The following is a 22,341-nucleotide window of genomic DNA, read 5'->3' as shown; positions in this document are numbered from 1 at the left end:
CTTATTGTTCCCAAGGAGCCAAAGCAGGAAGCTCATAGAGCTGGTCTATAGCATACACCTGTGACCTTGAGCTCCCATGGCCAAGTCACGGTCACTTTCCAGCTTTACTCTACGTTAACCAAGGGGGATGAGCAAATGGTTGAATACAGAAAATTCATATTGGAAAGTTAATCTTCACTTGTATATATTAATAACATTGGGAAGCAGAGCCTTTGGGATTGGATGAGGTCATGCTGCTGGGGCCCCCATGATAGTATGAGTGGATTTATAAAGAGGACTATCCTGTGTTGTAATATGATGTCATAAGAAGACCTTCACTAAATAACGAAAGAGATGTCTTGATGGAAGGGGCATTTGGGGGTTACGGAGAAACCTGGTGCTAGGGAAATTCCCAGGAATCCACAAGGGTGACCCCAGCTAAGACTCCTAGCATTAGTAGATAGGGTGCCTGAACTGACTGTCTCCTATAACCAGATTGGCGACTACCGTAATTGTCATCAGAGAGACTTCCTTCAATGGAACAGAGGTCTACAGCCCAGCACTGGGCCAAGCTCCGGTATTCTGTTGAAGATGAGGAGGAATGATTGCAAGAGCCAGTGGGGTCAAAGCAACCCACAGAAACAACTAACCTGGGTTCATAGGGGCTCACAGACTCTGGACCAACAGTCAGGGAGCCTGCAAGAGATCAGCCTAGGCCTTCGACATATGTGTGACAATTGTGTAGCTTGGCCTATCTGTGGGACTCCTAGCAGTGGGATCAGAACCTGCCCCTAAGGCTTGAGATGGCTTTTGGGAACCTATTCCTCATCCTGGGTGGCCCTGCCCAGCCTTAATACAAAGGGAGGAGCTTATTCCTACCCCAACTTGATATGTCATGCTTTGTTGACACTCATGGGAGGCCTGGCCCTTTCTGAACAGAAACAGAGGAGTGAATGGGGGTAGGGGAGGTGGGTGGAGGGAATGGGGAAGAGGAGGGAGAAGAAACTTCAGCTGAGATATAAAATAAATTAAAATTTTAATAGATAGATAGATGATAGATAGACAGATAGACGGACAGATAGATGATAGATAGATAGATAGATAGATAGATAGATAGATGATACATAGACAGATAGATAGACAGACAGACAGACAGATAGATGATAGATAGGTAGATAGATAGATAGATAGATAGATAGATAGATAGATAGATAGATAGATAAGCCCTCCATCATGTATTAGTACCATGTTCTGGACACCAAGCCTCCAGAAATAAATCTCTATTGTAAATTTCCAGCCCTGGGTGTTTTGTTATAGCAACACATATTTTTTGTCCTGAACATAAAAAGGATTTGAGCTAGCACCTATATGATCCAGACGAGAAAGAGTCTAGAAGCATTTTCTTCCCGAGGAAGAAAGAACTCGAGGAGGAAGGAACTGAAGTATTCCATGGGTGTTGCAGCCAAGAGCCAGGCCCCAGCCTTTCTCCCCCTGTAGACCAGTACAGGAGCTTCAACCTCTAGGAGGAGAAGTTTGCCTGGGAAGACAGAGAAGGGGAAACTGAGTTTTCTTGTGTGGCACTCTTTGTCCTCACCAGAGGAAGAAAGGCTCATCTCAGCGGGATGGTGGGAAGGGATGGGCTCTTGCCTTACTGGGTGGTTCAGATGCTCGCTATATGTTAAGCCAAGGTGAAGCTAAGGTTCAAGTGTCTGCAGTGTGCAGTCATGTGTGACGTGTGCACACAGAGAGCAGAGGAGGTCACGCTGCTGTGTGAACAACCAGAGGATGCTTGGATTCATCACTGTGCCTCTCATTCACCCGGAGCTAGGCTGAAGGCCACTAAGCTCAGTGATCCTCTTGTCCCCACCCTGCAGGGCACCTATGTCACCAGTGCATGTAGCATGCCCAGCTTTTTACTTGAGTGCTAGAGATGGAGTTCAGGTCCTCATGCCTGCACAGCAAGCCCTATGACCCACTGTGCCATCTCCCCAGGGCTGGATGTGAGCAGAGCCCACAACTGAGAGAGACTGGAAGAAGAAGCTAGCAGGAAGTTGTGACAGTTGAGATAGAAAGGCATCGAACTGTATCTGAGACTAAATGTTTGTTTAAAGGAAAATCAATGCTTCAGCACGTCTCCTACTTCTTAGATTCTTTTGTCTCTCTTAACTCATTCTGTCATACATTGGTCTGGAGTTATCCGTGTTTATTTATTTGTGTGGGTTGCAGGGGGCACATGCTTTCCACGGCACACTGAGGTAGAACAAAGGACGATGTGTGGAGTCCCTTTAGGTGGGTCTGGAGGATTGAACTCGGGCCACCAGGCTTGCACATCGAGCACCTTCACCTGCTGAACCATCTTCCCTGGCACAAATTGTGGAATTGGGAGGTGAGGGTGGAAACTCCACGGGCAAGGCATGGTGTGCGGAGGTCTCTGCGTGCCACGACAGTTGTCTCAGGGCAGCAAGAAGCATAAAAGCCCTTTGTGTGCATGCTGGTTGCTGTGACCTTGGGCAGCTTCCTTTCCTGTGCTTCATCTTCCTGTGTGAAAAACAAGGGGTCCGGACCCCATGGCTTCTGTGGCTGGCATCTCCCACCCATCTAGAGAGTGTAGAGCCCCAGCACTCCCGCTAAGTGTTATAGCAAAGTAATGGTGTGTGAGGTCCTTTTGTATATGTGTTGCTTTAACTGGTTAATGAATAAAGCTGTTCCGGCCAGTGGCTCAGCAGAATAGAGCTGGGCAGGAAAACTGAACTGAATGCTGGAAGAAAGAAGGCAGAGTCAAAGAGATGCCATGTAGACACCAGGGGAGACAGGCGCGGCACAGAACTTCAACCAGTAAGCCACAGCCACGTGGCGATACACAGATTAATTGAAATGGGTTAATTTAAGATGTAAGAGCTAGCTAAAAATACGCTTAAGCTATTGGCCAAGCAGTATTGCAATTAATACAGATTTCTGTGTGATTATTTAGGGAGTCTGGGTGGACGGGAAATGAGCAAGCAGCCTCCTGCTACAGTCTACTGGACATGCTGTCCACGCCTGTTGTCCCAGAACTGAGGCAGAGTAGAAACAGGAGAATGGCGACAAGCTCAAGGTCAGACTGAACTAGCTAGTGAGTTTCAGGTCAGCCAGTGCTACAGAGAGAGACCCTGTCTCAACAAAACACAAATAAACAAAAGCTGTCTGCCCGAGTTACCTTGGAAGATTCCTGGGAAGACATGTGCCTCTGAGGTGCTCCCTGAGCACAGCTGGTTCTTATTTCCATCTTACAGATAAAGAAACACAGCTGGAAAGGAAGCGTCCCACATCCTAAGTCTCCATGGCTGAGCTCAAGTTGTATGGAGCTCTCTGCCTTCCCCAGTAGCCCAGGCTGCTTTCCAAGCCCGCCCTAAGCCAGCACGCCTGCCAAGATGGCAGGAACCTGAACCAGCGAGGAGATGGTAGCAGCCTTAGCATATGCCTAAATACCCTCAGCATGAATGGCACAGAGAGGGGCGGAGCTATCCCACAGCCAACCAGTCAGGGCTCAGGAGCTCCATCAGCAAGGGGATCTACAGTGCAAACAGCCAAATGCCAAGGCACAGCTCACAGACTGCAGGGTCTGGAGGCCCCCTGGCCAGAGAGAGAAAGAGAGAAGGCAAGTAGAGTAGGCCCTCTCCCCCAGCTGTCCTGCTATCCCAGACCACGGATACTCTTGCAAGCCTCAGCAGTCAGGGCCTCTGGGTCTGGTTCCTTCAGCGGTGTCTCTGCTTGAATACAACTAGCAACACGGTACTCACTACTCTAGAGAGAGTCTTCCCATGCTGGGATGGAAGATTTCTCATTTCCTACCCACTGAAGGTAGAACAGTTCCCCCAGAGTGTACATTGGCATCTATGGTATTTCTTCTTCCCCATTTCTCCAAACGTTAGGATTCACACATCCCAAGTCCCCCTCTGCTAAACATCCCATTTCTCCCTCCGTGTGCCACCTCAGGTCCCTTCTCAACCTAGAGCCTGTTCTGGCTCATCCCTGACTCCCTGGTATGTGCTCTGCAACACTGTAGGCTAGGCTAGCTATCAGCTATAAATAAGGCCAGTGCGGTCTAACCTTGGCATCCCTAACAGCCAAGGGCCTTCCTACCCCAGAGCTTGTATGTCTGGACAATGCTTTGTGGCTTCTGAGGGCCCCATGGAGACGACGTGATGCCACAGTGGGGAGCACAGGGTCCCTTTGTGTGCTTACTGGAGCACCCACCACTCTGGTCTGTTGCTACAAATGAGCTGAGACATCGACATGCATCGGAAGCAAGATCCTGACGTTTGCAATGTCAAGACCTGCCATGCCTCAGTGTGATTGGCACGTGCTGTCATTAGGCCTGGTTACCCCATTCCACGGATGTGGAAATACCAGGGCCCAGGGCGATGCAAAACCAAAGGGGCCCCACACCCGATTATATCACTAGGCCCCTGCTCTGCTCTTCTGAACAAAGTACCTTGGGAACAGGGGTGCTGAGGAAAAGGCCAAGGAGACAAATGAGGCCATTGCAGCGGGGGTGGGGGTGGAGGGAGGAGGTAGGGGAGGTGATGGCGGTGGTGCGGGGGAGAGGCCGGCGGGCACTCACAGGGCAGCGTCTCTGCGCTATTCTTCTGGATCATAATGCAGAGCTGTAGCACCAGTTGGGGCGCGCTCTCCAGAAAGGTCTCCAGGAGGCGCAGCATGTTGACATCTGCGTATTCGTACATCATAGCCCAGTAGAAGCGTCGCTGGTGTTCCTTCTGCCGCTGGCTCTGAATCCCCAGGTACATGGTGCGGATATACCTGTGGGGAGACATGGGACAGAGCACATGTGTGGGCGGGGCTTGCAGAAGGACAGCGACCCGCCTGTGGTGGCATTCCCCAACTTCCTGCTGAGGTCCCCAGGAGCTCGAATGGGATTCAGATTCAAAAGGATAAAGAGGTGAGGCATGGGGTTCAGTCATGGGGGGAGCTGGCCCTAAGAGGGACCCCAGGCCAGGCCTCTCCATCCTGGTCTCCACTTACACATCCGGGAAATGGAAGCATTGACCAAATGATGCCCCAGGCCCATCAGCTGAGTATTTCAGATGAGCTCAGAGGTAGGTGGGTTTCTTGGGGTACAGGATCAGGGTGGAAGTGGGAAACATTCCAGTAGGCTTGGCATTTTTGTTACTCCAGACAGGAAAAGAACTAACTTGTGATGCTCCTAAGAGCCACTCTCTGACTGGCCATACCCACGTGTGGAGGAGGTGGGTATATCCCCATAGAGACCAGTTGGACCTCTGAAAGGTTACACCCCCCACACACCCCGCATGGGCTCAGTCGGCTGAATGGAGGCTCAAGCAGAAATTGGCCCAAGGTTATTGGCCCCCAAGGCCTGTAGGGAGCCTCCGGGTCTGGACAGTCACAAATCTGTGAGGAGCCGCAAAAGCGCTAGGAAGCGGGTCTAGCTGGAGAGCCTGGCCCTCCTCTTCAGTGAGGAGGCTTCACAGGGTGGGTAGCAAGCACGTGTATGGTGGTCCCCCTTCCTGTGTTAGCCTCACCATCACCAGAATTTTCTGGAGCTTTGTCTCTAAGGATTTGGTGGCTCTACTCAGCCCAGCCCTCAGCCTGGGTACCAGTCAGCCTATGGGTGAGGACCAGGACAGAGGAAGAGCCCAGGATATGGTAGACCTGTCTGGGTGGGGTCCTGTCCAAACACAAGGGTCAAAAAAGTAGAGCTTCAGAATGGTTCAAGAATGGAACCATACACACAGAGACACATTCCTCAGCTGGAACCATACAGACAGCGCACAGGGTTGACAGCCCCCTTCAGGCTCGCTGGCCCTCGGGCACGACCCACTTGAGCCTGCTGGATAGTCCTCTCTGTCCTCCCCATCCAGTGACACTGGCACCTCTTCACGGGCACATGCTGTCCACTCCTGCTCCATAAGAATCCCTCTTCACGAGGCACCCAGAGTGCTCTCAGAACATTCTGGAGCGCAGGCAGGGAGACCCCTCTACCATCTGGTTTCCCAGTGCTCAGAATAACCCCCAGCCCTCCTGGGGGCTTAAGGCCTCACCAGCTCTCCTCTCCTGCTCCCTCAGACCTCTCTCTCTCTCTCTCTCTCTCTCTCTCTCTCTCTCTCTCTCTCTCTCTCTCTCTCTCTCATCTGTCTTTCTTGCTTCCCCCCGGAGCGCAGAAGCCATGCGTGACTAGGGACTTGCTGATGGCACCCTGGTACATCTCACTGCCTAGCACGGCACCCACGGAAGAAGCAAATGCATGCTGGGAATGCCTCTTCTCTGGGACTGGGGACTCCGAGCAGGACCAGAATCTCACAACATCCTCATGGCAGACCCTGGAGAAAGAGGCACGAGAGACAAGAGAAAGGCTGTCCTCAAGGCCGCGTAGGGGCGTCACCCGAAAGTGGAAAACCATGCTCAAAGTCTAGACTGGAAAGCACACATTCGCAACACACGTTTAAAACTGAAAGTGCTGCGACCTCTGGTTGCAAAATGGGGTCTTCACTCCAGAACAACAGTTGTGTGCTCAACCCGGAAGGATGAAGCCCAATCACATGTGAGCAGGCCCGATGATCGCCATTTCAAAAGTGGGGAAACTGAGGCTGAGCACCAAACTCTGGCTCTATCGTGAGCTTGTGCTTCCTGCATATTGCTGCTCTGGGTACAGAAGTTCTAGGTCCTTCTGTATGCCATAGAGGAACCAGGGAAGGGTTTGAGAAGGGAAGCGCACTGAAATAAGGGAATGAGCTGCGGGTGATGGGACACCACATCTCTTTTCTGAGCCCTTAGAGCAGGTCCAAGCCCTGTGAGGTCGCCCTGCCCCTCATTGGACGGACTATCGTCTATGTGGGCTGCTTCCTCATGTGGCCACACGATGGCGCCCGATCCTAAGTTTCGCAAAAAGGAGGCGCCACACCGGTGATCTCATACCTTAGGGCTGGCGCCCTCCTATGCGACAGTGCTTGATGCAGGGGCCACCTGCGAGCGGCGGCGCATGTTGGTCAGTATGCACCAGGGTCCCAACTAAAGGTTTGGTAGGTGCCAAAGTCTCCCCTTCCTCGAAGGTTCTAGAAAGCTGCCTCGAACAGGAAGGCAGTCTAGGGGAGAACTCACCCACCCTGCTGCTCCTGGATTGACTACCTCATCATCTCCTGTTACATCCTGTCACACTGTCTCTCCTTTAGGAGCACCGGATCTTGCAGTGATCAGTATAAGAGCCAGGAGGTCGCCTGTCGGCGGCACACGGCAGGGCCATGTGACCCCAGGTTGCAGACTCACCCTAACCCCCTCCCCTCATCCATCCCCCGACCCCAGGTTTACCCGCCAGAGAAGGGCAGTCTGAGGCACTCTGGACTCCTGCCAGCATTTTCCATCATCCCCTTTTAAGTGTGTGGCTTCACAGTGTACAAAAGCGCGGCACACACTTTACACACAGTAATCTGCATTTGAGTGCAAGGCATAGTTCTGAGCAATTGTGTTGAGTTAATGAGCTGAGAGCATTAACTGGCGTAATCCTCACAACCGACCGTTTACAAGGAACCCACAGCATCACCTCACTTCACAGATGGCCGACTGAAGCTCTGAGGCAAAGACCTGGTCCTCAGTTTACCCAGCTGCGCACAGAGCTAGGCAGAGCCTCACCCCTGGGCAGTCTGGCTTTGGTTTATCACAGCAGCACAGATGAGACTGGCGAGCACGTCAAATCCAATCATACGTAGAAAAAAAAATGGTGCAACAAAGCCAGATGGGGTTTATCTTGAGCACGGAAGACTGGTTCAAGTTTCCAAATTCAATGACGGCAGACTCCTTCATTAGCAAAACCCACAGAGCACATCAACCCAGGCAGGAAACGTCTCTGACAGAATTCAACAACTATTCTTAATGAAAACACTCAACAAGCAAAGCCTAGGATGAAACTCCCCAGAAGCTTATGAAGACGCAGGACACCAGTGAACCCGCACGGTTAACTTCACACGTCTCACACACACAGGCTGACATCTTTTGTCTGAAGACCAGGCACAAAGTAACGAGTTCTCCTCTTGCCCTCATTCAACCTCCTGCCGGAAGGAGCAGCTGGTTCATCGGCTCACGATAAAGAATTGTGTACAGGCGATACAAGCAGGCTGCAGAGGGAGGGAGCCCAGCTCTGTCTGTTAGAGGCTTAGACGGAAGCGCTAACATGCTTGCGCAAATGCATTCCCGGGACCTACGAGGAACTATCCCACAGAACAAAGGGAGACACAAGCCAACTACTTCTGTAGATTACTTATAGACAGCTGAAATTGAAATTTTAAAACGATCCATTTAAATATTCCAAAAAGAAATTCTTAGATATAAGTCAAGAAGGCATGAAAGGTGTGTATAATGAAGGTAAATCACGTTAGACGTCAAAAACAGACCATTTTCATGGATATAATTTAGATGGCAACTGCCCACTCCCCTGACCTGAAAGCTTAAAGTAATTTTTAAAGGTTTATTTTTTTTTATTTTTTTATTTTTTATTTATTTATTTTTTTTGGTTTTTCGAGACAGGGTTTCTCTGTGGCTTTGGAGCCTGTCCTGGAACTAGCTCTTGTAGACCAGGCTGGTCTCGAACTCACAGAGATCCGCCTGCCTCTGCCTCCCGAGTGCTGGGATTAAAGGCGTGCGCCACCACCGCCCGGCTAAAGGTTTATTTTTTTTAATGTGTGTGTGTGTGTGTGTGTGTGTGTGGTGGGTAAGAGCACATGGAGGGTAACTATGGAGACCAGAAGAGGGTATCAGATCCCCTTGGTACAGGCTGTTGTGAGTGACCCAACTTGGGATTTAAAAGTAGTCCTCCACAAGAGTGGCAAGTGCTCTCACCCCTTAACACCTCTGCAGACTAGGTTGAATGTAACTCTAAGAAAGATCCTGGTAGCTTTCGTCTGTGCGGGTGAGCCTAGATCAGCGTGTTCTAAAGCGTACGTGGAAAACAAAGGAACCAAAATCGCGGAACCAACTTTGGAACCAACTTGAAGCACTCACAATATCTGATTTCTAGGACTTAAAGATACAATAATGGAGACGGTGTTGGCAAAGAGAAAGACATTGGCCAGAGTCTCAAATCAGACCCACATGAATGAAGCCAGCTGGTTGCCTAGGAAGGAGTACAGAGAATTTAATAGCAAAATGGAATTCTTCCTCGATGATGTGGGGGATGACGAGTTGATCACATGGGACAACTGACTTAAAAATGTATCACAGGCTGCAATATAAAACTAGAAAACCTTTAGAGAAAAGACAGTCTGCATTAACTGAGGAGTTCAACATGCCCGCAGGAGTCAACCCAGTAAGCTTCAACACTTCAAACTTGTTCTGTGCGAGGCATTAAGGGAATGAAAGGCAAACTCTAGATGGGATAAAACATCCCTGAATCCCATAGCTGACAGAGAACTTGAGCCCACGTGTTCTTCAGTGCTGTAACCACTGGCAAGTTACCCTTGTTCTAGGAAGGGACCGCACATCCACACTCACGCAAGCAATGCTATTTCACACACACACACACACACACACACACACACACACACACACACACACACACCAGCACCAACGCCATGAAAGCGAGATATTCATCAGGAAGAGGTTTAGCCAGTGGTGGTTAAAGAGAGTAACAGAGAGGGTGTCAAATGTCATTTTCTTAAAATGTAACGAAATTCACTTCAAAGTTAAAGAAAATGTTTTTTTTTTTTTAAAAAAAAGACACACAAATATCTCTTTTAGTAAGATACAGAGTTCTCTGAGTATGTTCCCAGGAGAGGAATGTCTGGGCCATAGGGTAGCACTATTTTGAACTTTTTGAGGAGTCTCCTAATAGATTTCCATAATGAGTGTGTTAATTTGCACACCCACAGTGTGAAGGGGTTATTTTTTTCCCCGTAGCCTCTCCATTTGTGTCAGAGTTGGTGATAGCCCTTCTGATGGGGGTCTCGGGGTAATTTCCCAATGACCAGTGATGTAGAACACTTTAAAAATAGTTATTGGTCATTTGTGTTTCTTTTTTTGAAAATGGTTCATCTTATTAGTCCATTCATAGCTTAGCAGTTTTTCCCTCGGGGTTTAATTTCTGGGATTCTTTGTGAAATTTAGACATTAGCCCCGTCTGAGGTGTAGCAGTGATATCTTCTTGCACTCTGTGGACTGTCTGTGGACTCTGGCCCCCCGTCTGAGGTGTCGCATTGATATCTTCTCGCACTCTGTGGACTATCTGTGGACTCTGGCCCCCCTTCTGAGGTGTCACAGTGATATCGTCTCACACTCTGTGGACTGTCTGTGGACTCTGGCCTCCCGTCTGAGGTGTCGCAGTGATATCTTCTCGCACTCAGTAGACTGTCTGTGGACTATCTGTGGACTATCTGTGGACTGTCTGTGGACTCTGGCCCCCTGTCTGAGGTGTCACAGTGATATCGTCTCACACTCTGTGGACTGTCTGTGGATTCTGCTAATGGCTTCTTTTGCACAAACATCCTTGTTTGTTGCTGCTCCGTATAAGGGAGCAATGAAACGGAACCAACCGAGATGGGCATCAGGAAGTGAATGGATAATGAAAATGTGGTCCACACTCGAGCTGGAATAGGATTCAGCTGTAGGAAAGAAAGCAGCAAACTGCAGGAAAATGAGTGTGCTTGGGAAGCGTAAGACTATGTGAGGTGACCTAAACTCAGGGGAACCCCACAAGTGCTTACTCTCCTTCCCACGCAGACCCTAGACTACAATACAGACACACGTAGATGTAAGCAGGCCTAACCGTGGGCACGGCAAAACATTTAAAAAGGAGACCGAGAGAGGACAATGGTAGGTCATGGAGAAGGCCGGGATGGAGGCAGAGAGACACACGAGTCCTGAAAAAGGATATAAAACTCTTGTTTAGTTTCACCTCTGCCATAATTTGGCTTCCTTCATGGCGGGCAAGTAAATAAAAGATATAATTTGACGGAGAAAGTTTAAAACCCTAAGCAAAGCCCCATGGCCTCGGGGTGGCCATTCTAGCTTCATTGAGGTCAACTGGGATCCATAAGGCTGGAACTGGAGAGATGTTTGAGTGACTTCCGTACACTGCCTTAGGTTTTTATCTGTTGGTTAATCCTGGAGACACAATGTTGGCATGGGCTCCCAAGGAGACCTAGCTACTTGGGAAACTGAGGCAGGATTTCTTAAGCCCAGGAGTCCAGGGTGAACCCAGGCAACACAGAGAGACCATTTCTCAATAAAAATTCAAATTATCAATATAAAATAAACAAGGGATGTCTGGGAGTAAGGACATAAAGCTCATGTTTTAGTGACAACGCACGGTCTGTCCCCAAGTGCCAGTTAGTTGGAATCCCACTTTCCCCAGGAGCAAGTCCACAATCCCCTGCCTACCGCACAGACCTAGAGCCTGAGAACTCAGAAGGCCATGTCTACGGACATCAAAGGGCCCAACAGGTAAGGAGATACTAGGAGGGGTCGGGCAAGTGAGATTTACCACCTCTATCCCGCCCTTGCTCCTCTCACTCTTGAACAAAATCTTTGGGCTTAATCCTGGACACCAGCCTGGAAGACTTCACATGGCTTAGAGCAAGATTACTATGGGTATACTGACACCTCTGGGCCTCTGGGTAGAGACTATTGGGGCATCATGAACTAGCCCAATGACCTCATTCTAAAGGACATGTCCTTTTGGACCAAACCAGCTCTGGAGAGCTATCTATGTGGACAGTGATGCAAGCTGAGTGGCCTTAGCAACCATTCACCCTCCCATTCACCTAGCAATGGCTTTTCTCAGGAGCCTACCCACCTCTTGGGTCCCATCTGGCTCAGAGGGAGCCTGAGACCCCAGCCTGGTCTTAGTCCTTTAGTCTCCTCTAAGTCCTTAGGGTCCCAATCCAGGTTCCTACTCCAATCCAGGGCTTGGCTAGCTTTCTCTTTCTGGCTCTGGAGACCAGGAAGGCCTTTGGATAGCATCTCCCCTCTGCCTGGAAGTCATACAGTTGGCCCTCACTGCTTGAGGCTTGCTTTTTTTTTTTCTGGACTTCAGGGGCCAAGGAGGGGGTCCCTGGCTAGGTGCAACCCTACACGTAGCTACACTAAGGAAGATCTGGAACATGTGTGTAATTCCTAGTGAGCTTAACTTACAGCTAGAAGCTCAGGGAAGTGTGCGCTTCCATGTGCATCTTGTTCAGGAGGGCCTGACCCTGTAGGGACCAGAGTCCTGGTGCCTAGCAGACCCTGGTGCCATAGCAGATACACATTACGAAGTAACAGTGCTAGTCCATCTGTCTCTGAACACATAAGTCAAAAGAACGTCGGATACACCTGACCTTGAACTTGCAGCCTAGCGACACAGTGCATTGTGGGATGTGGGTTGTTTCCTCTGGTGTCTATGGTTGACTGAATGCTGCGGTTCACTGCCTGCTGCCCAGCATGAAGAGAGTGGGTGGAACTACACTCGGCCAGGCCAGGGAAAAGACCAAACTCAAAGTTCCATCTACGGTTGCGTGCGTGGAATGATTTTCCACAGCTCCACTGCAGCGCTAAAGCATTGCGATCTGAGCTGTTGCAACGTCACACTGTAGTGGAGGAGAAAAGAAAGGAGAGTGGGAGAAGATAGAGCAGGGGTGGGGAGGCTGAGACAGAGACAGGAAGGGAAGAGAGGATGGGAGCACAGGAGAGGGGAGGAGAGAGCTGGAGCCCCCCAGGTTTGCCTCTCTCCTCTGCCAACAAGGGCATGCATGCCAGTCTCCTGACTCCAACCCCACGGGGTTACTGTGATTTCTCTTCTAGAGACCGCAGGTCAATCAGGGGCCATGGAGCCCCTGAAAGTCACTGGAAATCTGCTGAAAGACTGAGCGGAGACTACAGAAGGCCCTGAATTTCACCTGTGACCCTAAGTGATAGAGTAGGCCACCTGGGTGCAGACTGAGACCCCTTTTCTCCTTAGAGCATCTGCAGACAGCTATTCTGGAAGCAGGGCGGGCACAAAGCCAAATGTTTGTCAAGGGGCTCTAAGGTTTTACCAGACCCTTGGACACCTCTTGCCAACTTGCAGAACCACCTGCCCAGGACACAGGTGTCTTGCACATAGTGATTGTGACCTTAGATGCCAACCACTTTCCTTTTGCAATAGGCTACTGAGCACTTCACCGGCAAGCCGCACCATCCCTTGCTGGCTGGTGTCACAGAAACAAGCCGTTGCCCCAACTTCAAGGCAAAAGGAGGGAATCAGAGAATCCACTCCATGCCACCAGTTCTGGCTGTCCTCTTGGGGTCTGGATCACCATGCAATCGACTCCTGAAGGGTGGTGTATCAGAACTGCAGTCAGGTGAGGTGACAATCATGATCCCCGATGCTATATTGGCTGGGCCACACAGACCAGGCCTCTCACACACCAAGAAAGACTTGATGGCTCCTGGAACAGTACTCAGCTTTAGAAGGCAGAGAGTGGACCTCTCCTCTTGCCTCAGGCTATTCTGGGGCTTTCTATGAGAACCTCTGCTTTGACTGAAAGTCTGAGATCATCAGGCCAGTAAGCATAGCATGACCTATGACACACGACCCCTTGAATCCTGGGAGGAGATCTTCAAGGCCCAAGGCTACAGTAATGTGCAGGACCCTGGTGGTCTGTCCAAGGTCTCCACCAGCAACAGCACATATATGAACAACCTGTGGGACAGCGGGCTGACCTTTTCATGGCAAAGAGCTGTTTAGTCTTTTTCTGGAAAGACCTAGCAAGACAACCTCAAAGGCAGAACAGGACTTTTTCTCTGAAGTTAATAATAAGCAGCCACCTGCAGGACTCCTTGCTGCTTTGAAAATACCTTTGTGCGGTGTTCCACCTGGACACATGCCGCCGCGCCTGTGGGGCTACCCGGGGCGGCTCTGCCCTTGTCCCATGAGGGTGCTACAAACATATCATATTCCCTCGCACACATATGTACAGCTGAACCTGCCCACTCCTCACAAGACACACAGCACACGGTGTTCACAATACCCGTACACTCCACATATATGCTGCTCTGTTCCAAACGCACATGTCCCCACCTCACACACTACATGGACTGTCTACAGAGTGTGCACACACCCCAACACACGCCACACAACACACACTCGAGTCCGATTGGCACAGACACTGTAGACACCAACGCACCGACACAGCTTTATATCCACAGCCCATCTGGATTGCTGAGAGGGAGATCTGCCTGGCTCCGCTGCCCTGCAAAGAATCTTCTCCTGGTTATTCATTGCCATCATGGCCTTCAGAAGGAAAGGGACAGACTCAGAGAAAAGCCAACCCATGCTGAGCTATGGGGCCCCCCTAAGAAACCGGACCATCACACAGAGATAAGCAGAGCCCTCCCCCTTATTTAGGAGTCAAGTGAGAAAGGAGGAGAAAGGGTCCCCAGATTACATGATACCCTGTCCTCATTCTTTTCTAGATCAGGCTGGCCTTGAACTCACAGAGCCACCTGCTTCTGCCTCTCAAATGCTTGGATTAAAGACGTGCGCTACCATGCCTGGCCAACATCCACATTCTTGAAGACAGCTGAGCTAATGGTCACCAAACCATTTGAGCTCACTGGGGGCTCAGTTTGCCAGGTCTTGCCTCCAGCTGGCCTGGTCCACGCCACTGTACTTCCTCCCTCCCCCGGACAGGCTGATTTGGGAAGCCTGACTTATCACAGTGACTTGGAAGTGTGATGTTCTCAGATCTGCCTCTTCGAAGTGGAAGGGGTGTAGAGACTCCTTTCCTGTGCATCCTGTCTGTTTCCAGATGCATCTCAAGATCAAAGGACCAGAGTCAGTGGCTTATGTGACAGCTGTGGAATAAAGTACCCAGAGGAGGGGACAGCAGTGCGGAGACAGCAGCTGCCGGGCTTGGGTAGGCCTTTTGTTTATCTAGGGCTCTTCATCACTTCCATTTACAGAGAAAACGGAGGCCAGTCTGGATGTCATCACCCAAGTGCCTGTCCCTATGTCTTTAGGAGCTACATCCCATGATTGACACATACCTGCATGTACCTCTCACCTGATGGCTCTCCACCCACAGGCTCATCATGGTGGTTAGGTTCAGTCATTACCTGGTGTGGGAGGTCCTTCTGTAAATGTGCTGCTTTTACTGGTTAATGAATAAAGAAGCTGCTGTAGGCCAATGGCTTAACAGAACATAGCCAGGCTGGGAGAGATCTATAGAGAGAGAGGAGGAGGAGTCAAAGAGATGCCAATGTAGCCGCCAGAGGGGAAAGATGTGAACTATTAGTTAAAACCTTGCCGGTAGGCCACAAGCCTTGTGGTAAAATATAAAATAATGGAAATGGGTTGATTCTAGATGTAGGAGCTAGCTAACAATATGCTTAAGCGATTGGCCAAACAGTATTGCAAATAATATAGTTTCTGTGTGATTATTTCGGGAGTCTGGGGGGGGTGGGAAACAAACAAGAGGCCTCACACAACAATTACCCTCTGCCCACAATCCTCCCAGGGCAGACTGGGCTCCCTCTAGATGACTTAATCCCACGCCAGGGGTATTTCTTGTCCCTTGTCCTCGTGTCTTAATAGGACAGGGGCCGCGAGCGTGGGAGCCTCAATGTGATAACAGCTTCCTTTCACTGGAGGAAATGAGTCTCCTCCATCTTGAGTGCCTGTCCTAACACGCATGCTCTTCTGGATGCTTTAGGATGAAGAAGCCAAGGCAAGAGGATGCAGCAGGATGTACACTGCGGACTGACCTGGATGTCTCCGCCTCTCTGTCCCGCCCTACCTCATCTACTCCTTTGAACAATGCTATGACTTAGAGGACCTATTAGCTCCAAAGTGAAGAGATATAAGTTCAGAGAGTAGAATGACCTGGCCGTGCCATACAGCCAGATCCAAGCCTCTCTCTGCATGGTTATGTGGCATGTCCGTGCCCACCACGCAAGTCTATCTCCACGTGGTCACAGTTCTCCTTCCCTTCATTGCACACTCACCCCGTGCTGGAGTCACCTGTACACACAGATGCTTCTCCTGGCACATTTTAACCCTCGAGATGGCATCTAGAAGCTCAGGTCACGTGTGCAGCCAGTGTGCCAGGGCGAGCCTTGCGTCTGTTCTGGTGGAAAGCTGCTTCAGCCATCAGATGCCAGCAATCTTGGATTTGAGCACGGGCAGCCCACGTTTCCAGAGATGGACATCTGGAGTGGGCCCAGAGCTGAGTCAGAGCCAGCAGGGATGGGGTGAGCACTAGGAAGCACTTAGCAACTGGAGCCAGGAGGGCAGTGTAAGGGAGCGGGAGCGGGTCCAGATCCTTCAGCTCCAAGGGCAGGGCTGCAGCTGCTGACCTCCAGAGCTCTCCCAGCTCTAGTGCTTATCATGTGCTCAGAAGAACCATGCATAAGTCTCCCCTCTCAACCCCGTCAAAACCACGCCAAAGACTGGATGGGTCCAGGGTGCTGCCAGGAGGAGTCACCAACACAGACCCATAAAGGCCACAGGACTCAGAGACCACGGGCTCTCTCCTGAGTATGAGGGTGGATTCTAGAACCTTTAATAGGCAGGCTGGAGTATACCTCTCTCTCTCTCTCTCTCTCTCTCTCTCTCTCTCTCTCTCTCTCTCTCTCTCTCTCTCACACACACACACACACACACACACACACACAGACACACCAGCTGAGAAGCTGTTGACATGGAGAAAGGTGGAGGGGCCAGCTGCCAGCTCAGCCCCTGTGTGCAATGCATCAAATCAGAGCTATTTTTAGCCCTTGTCTCCCAGTGTCGATATCAGCTGAGCTCTAGTAGGGGGCCTTAGAGAGAACAAACCAGAGAGCAGGCATGAGACGGCGCTCCTCCGAGTGGCTCAGGGCAAGGGTGAAGAGAGTCTTGTGCAACCTCTGGAAACAGGCAACTGCAGTAAACATGCCCATGGTCTCCTGGACTCCAGGAAAGACCGCATTCCCTGAGTCCTCCGTTTCTCCGTCCCTCATCCGCCAAGAGCACCCACTGCTCAGCAGCCGAGGCCCCTCCCCTTGGCCACCTCTGGGCAACCTCATCAACACTGTAGAGCCACAAGGGCTGGAGTGGGATCAGCCAACATAGGAGGCTGAGCAAGGGGATCTAGCTCAACTCAAATGCTCACCTTCCTATGGTGAGAGTCCACTCAATCTGGGTTTAGGAAGTCAATTTTGGCATGAAAATCAGAAGTTCAAGGTTATCATCAACTATAAGAGACCCTATCTCAAAATAAAGTGAGAAAGGAAACGAGAAAATGTGCCCGCTCAGCGATTTCCATTTTTCCCGGTGTGCTTCTCTCCTCTGGTTTCCTGGAACACCTCCACATAGCCGTGTCCTCTCCACCATCCATAGTATTTGACTCTCTCCTACAAAAGGGAAGGAGAGCCCCAGCAGCAGACTGTGGGCTGTAGTCTAGGCTCCTCTCCATGGATCCAGCCACCTGTCTCTACATCCAGGGGGACATAATTGCTCATGGACACTCCCTAAATGGAAAGCAGTCAGGGCCCCCATATGCCATGTGTGGAGCCAGGGCTTGCCCAGTCATGAAGGAGTTAAAGTCAGCAGGAGATGCTGGTGATCTTCCAAGAGGAAACCTGTCCTCCATGTAGCACATCCACAGTGGTCCCCATTTTACAGATGTGAGGAATAGAAGCAAATGGTCTCAGCTCATTCAAGTGCACAGGCCAGAACGCATAGACTGTGCTGTCTGCAAACGGCAGCTTCCGGGAGTAAGGAAGATGCCAGGAGGAGGTAAAGCCCAGCAGGGGTTCAGACCTCAGCCTTGTCCCTGCCTGAGGCTCCACTGCAACCTCTTCCTGCCTCTTTCCTCAGTACAACGCAGGACTGGACAGATGGGCAGGGACCAGAGGTGGAATCTCCCCACTGTCCGCCCGCAGACCTCACTTCTAGATTATCTTAGCCTGGCCAATGGGTCACACAGGTGTTCCCCAGAGCTCTGAATCCACAGCCTGCCCAAAAGTCCCCCTGAAGGTATTGTGGTAGGGCTCCTTTCTTCCAGACCAGGTGCAGGGATTCCCCCCTCTCTCCAGGGACCCCATGCAGATGGCAGCACCCATTCCTTCTGGGAACCAGCAGGAGCTGAGAGCCCCTCCTGAGCCTGCAGCCCCAGGTAGAGGTGCCGGCTATGTGAGGACCATGCACCTGCCTTCTCTGTCATCCCCACCTTGGGCCTCAGTCACCCCTGATGTGAATGGGGACTGTGAGGCTCCAGGCTTCCCTAGCAGAACTGACTGACACAGTCCTGCCATGGTCCGAGTCTAAACTTTGTGTCAGGCTCAGGACAGAAGGGCCAGGCTCTTCCTCAGACAGAGATATGAATTATTCACTAATTTGCCCTTCAGCACATCGGGAAATAACCCAAGCCAGCAACCACATATGATACTGCTGGCAAGCGCCAAGGACCTCTCTGCTCTCTGGCAAAGCTCCTCCCTCCCAAGGTCACCCAGGAGCACTTCCTGAGGCAGCTGGCTTGCTAGACATTTTACACAATCCATCCTGTCCGACCCCCACATCTGTCCCACCAGGCCGTTTCTCTTGTCTACCCATTCCGCACAGGAAAAAGCAGATGCACAGAGATGGTGAGTCACTTGTCCAAAGTCACACAGCTGGGTGGGTGTCGGGTGTGTGTGTGTGCTGGGGTTCACTGAATTACACAGAGTCACATCCGCCTTCCTGAGCTAGTCCTGACCCAGCTACCTGAAGTCAGGAGCACACAGCATCCTAGGTCCCCATCCGTGGAAGTCAGCTTCCACCTGGAGCACACAGCAAGCAAAGGAGTAAATAGTGATATGACGTCATGCCAGGATGGGAAAGGGAGGGGAATTGGGGACAGAAGTGACATGGGACACAGAGCCCCTGGAGCGAGTTGCTGCGCTCAGCCCAGGGAACAGCCAGCTCACAGTTCAGAGAAGCAGACGGATGGAGGGACAGCTAAAGCAACTATGGGCAGACAGCAGCACGGAAGATTTCATCTCCAGTAACAGTCACGGCCCCTGGCACGCAGCACCCAGATGCCTTAGCTTTTACTCCCAAGTGTCCCTACTCTCTTGTAGGAGTCCCCAACTTCTGAGCCTCAGTGTTCTCCCAGTCAAACGGAAACACTGTTTTACACAGCCTTATGGCCTCGCCCCACATCCTACCTCAATGCTGATGATGGACACATGGGACCATAACTAATCTGCCCCTTAAGCAGGAGGGGTAATGTTTCCCAGGGTCCCCTGCTCCTCTGTTCACTAGGCCCCACCTCTACGACCCCCTCCTTGCCAGTCACAAACCAGCACCGGGACCACACAGGGTCCATCCAGAGAACCCCTCACATGGTGTCCCTGATGGGTTGGAGGAGTAAAGTTTTCTTCTTGCCTGGTCTGAGCTGGGCATGGGGATTCTGAGCCTGGTCGGGCTCTTGACATCAGGAAGGAAAGGTATGGAGGGACAGAAGGCAGGATATTTATTTCCCTACCCTTCCTTCAAGGAACTAGGGGAATCCGGCAGCTAAAGGTAATTCTGGGCCAGGTGAGGAGGGCAAGAAGGAAAAGGAGCCTCAGCACAGGTGTCTAGTGCCCTAGGTGCAGTCCAAGTTCCGCCAAATGGCCTCCCCTACACCTCTCTCTTCCCAGAGTCCTCCATATGTTTCAGCCCACCCCCACACAGAAGCGACCTGAACTCATCTGGAGGGCCCATTAAGGACATTCCTCCTTGTAGGGTGGCCAGGGCCTATATATTTTATAGTCTAGCACACACGGTCATGCACACTATACCCAGCAACAAGTCCCCAGGAAACGGGAAAGAAAAGCCAGAATCTCTTGTTCGGGGCATGTGCCTGCCAGTCTAAGCCATCACTCCATCATGATGGCTGCGAGACGACTCCCACAGCCTTGTGCACTTTTGTGTATCTTGTAAAGGGGTGGGGGAAACGCTGGATGGCCTGACTCACTCCTCCATCTCTCACACAGCTTCATTCACAGGAGCTCCGGGTGTGCCATGCAGCAGCTTCGGCACCTTCTCAGAGTCCTGCACCGTCACCATAGCCTCCTTGCAAAACCTCAGCACACACCCCAAATCCTGCACCCGTTAGCTCCCCGTTCACCAATGTGTTTTGGTCAGCATATCCGAGATGCATCATACAAAGGACTCATGGGAAGCACGGCACAGCCCGGTGTCTGCATGGTCCACTGCTGGGCAGCGGCTATCAGCGCCACACTCCTTTCCATCCCTGAGTCATTTCACACTGTGAGTTTGTGACAGTTAGTACACTAATCCAACGGATGCTGTGAGGAAACACAAGCCTACGCATACCGTGTGCCATGTACAGGCTTCTTTACGGGTGTATGTTTTTGCCTCTCTTGGGTATTTCTCTAACTGGGATTTCTGGGTCATAGGTTAACTCTACGTTTAACTGTCGGAGGAGCTTCTAGGCATCTATAGAGTCGTCCCGTCATTTTACACACCATCAACAATGTGTGCAGATTCCAATTCTCCCAAGTTGCTAAGATCGTGTTTTGAGCTCATTTCGGCTATGCTGGCACTGTTAGGTGATATCTCACCATGGCCTCCACACATCCTTTTCTAATTCCCAGTGATGCTCAGCCTCTTTTTACTTGTTCACTGACTGTTAGTATGTCTCAGAGAAATATGTATCTGAAGAAAGGTTTATTGGGATCGTTTGTTTACTTGTAAAGTAGATATTTTCTCTGTTATTAAGAGTTTTTGAGGGCTGGAGAAATGGCTCAGCAGTTAAGAGCACTGACTGCTCTTCAGAGGACCTGGATTCAGTTTCCAGTGTGGCACATACCAATTTCCAGGGGAATCTGATACTCTCTTGTGGTACACACACACACATAGGCAAAACACTCATACATAAAGTAAAAAATAAATATATCCTGAAGAGAGTATTGAGTCCATCCATTTAAAAAACATTCTCTATTCTGTAGTCATCAAAAGTCCCCCCCCCAAAAAACCCCAGGGCCAGATGGTTTTAGTGCAGAATTCTATAAGATTCTTACAGAAGAATGAATACCAATACTCCTCAAATTGTTCCACACATTAGAAGGAACATTGCCAAACTCTTTTTATGAGGCTACAATTACCCTGATAGCCAAACTACACAAAGACATTACTAAGAAAGAGAATTACAGACCAATCTCACTCATGAACATTGATGCAAAAATACTCAATAAAATACTGGCAAACCAAATCCAAGAACACATCAGAAAAATCATCCCAGAGATGAATAGATGGTTCAACATATAAAAATCTGTCAATGTAATCCACCATATAAACAAACTGAAAAAAAAAAACCCACATGATCATCTCATTAGATACTGAAAAAGCCTTCAACAAAATACAACATCCCTGTATGATAAAGGTCTTGGAGAGAGCAGGGATACAAGGAACATACTTAAACATAATAAAGGCAATATACAGCAAGCCAACAGCCAACATCAAACTAAATGGAGAGAAACTCAAAGCGATCCCACTGACATCTGTGTTTTGTTGTCATGCCTAAGATTTTGCCTGACTTAAGGTCATGAAGATTTTCTCCTACAAGTCTTATAATTTTCACTTTTGCATCTGCGTCTATATCCACTATGAGATAGTGTGTGTGTTGCTGCATTTGGATATCCAGTGGTCTTAGCAACATTCGTTCAAAAAGTGGTTTTCCCCAGTTTAATAGTCTTGGCACCTTTGTCAGACATCTATTGCCCAGGCATGCTGCAGAATTTAGCTCTGGGGTGCGGAGAGGGCTCGGTAGATGGGAGTGCTAGCTGTGCAAGGACAAGGGCCTGAGTTTGGGTGGGCCCTGGCACCCATGTAATTAGCTAGGCCTGTAGCCCCAAGGCAGTAAAAGGTGGAGACATAAGGATCACTGGGGCTGGCTGGTTCAGTGAGCGACTCTGTGTCTTAGTCACGGTTCTATTGTGCAGGGACGCCATGACCAAAGCGACTTTTATAAAAGAAAACATGTAATTGGGGTCTTGCTTACAGTTTTACAGGTTTAGTCCATTATTATCAAGGAGGGGAAACGTGCTGGTATACATGGTTCTGGAGAAGTAGTTGAGAGCTATAGCCCGATGCACAGATAGATGTACAGACAGACAGATGATAGATAGATAGATAGATAGATAGATAGATAGATAGATAGATAGATAGATAGACAGACAGATAGATGATAGACAGACAGACAGGGCCTATTGAAACCTCAAAGCCCACCCCCAATGAGCACCTCCTCCAACAAGGCCACCCCCTAATCCTCAAACGGTACTTACTCCCTTGGGGGCCATGGTTATTCAACCCAATACTCTGCCTCCTAGTAGTAAGGCAGATAGTACTATACCAAGGAACCTATGTCCTCCTCT

At 50.2% G+C, this 22,341-nt stretch overlaps 1 protein-coding gene across 1 annotated transcript in view; it reads right to left on the bottom strand.

The window, feature by feature from the left end:
• The window catches only part of Xkr6 (XK related 6), a 209,299-nt gene that overhangs the window by 16,622 nt on the left and 170,336 nt on the right, over window positions 1–22,341 (bottom strand). Inside the window, exon 2 of the mRNA XM_075949559.1 lies at window positions 4,583–4,779. Coding sequence (XP_075805674.1) covers window positions 4,583–4,779 — 197 coding nt within the window. The remainder of the gene's footprint in view (window positions 1–4,582; window positions 4,780–22,341) is intronic.

The sequence above is a fragment of the Microtus pennsylvanicus genome, chromosome 15 (genome assembly GCF_037038515.1).
Source record: "Microtus pennsylvanicus isolate mMicPen1 chromosome 15, mMicPen1.hap1, whole genome shotgun sequence".
Taxonomy (NCBI): domain Eukaryota; kingdom Metazoa; phylum Chordata; class Mammalia; order Rodentia; family Cricetidae; genus Microtus; species Microtus pennsylvanicus.
Note: the sequence above shows the minus strand (reverse complement) of the source record. Positions and strands in the feature narration are given on the sequence as shown.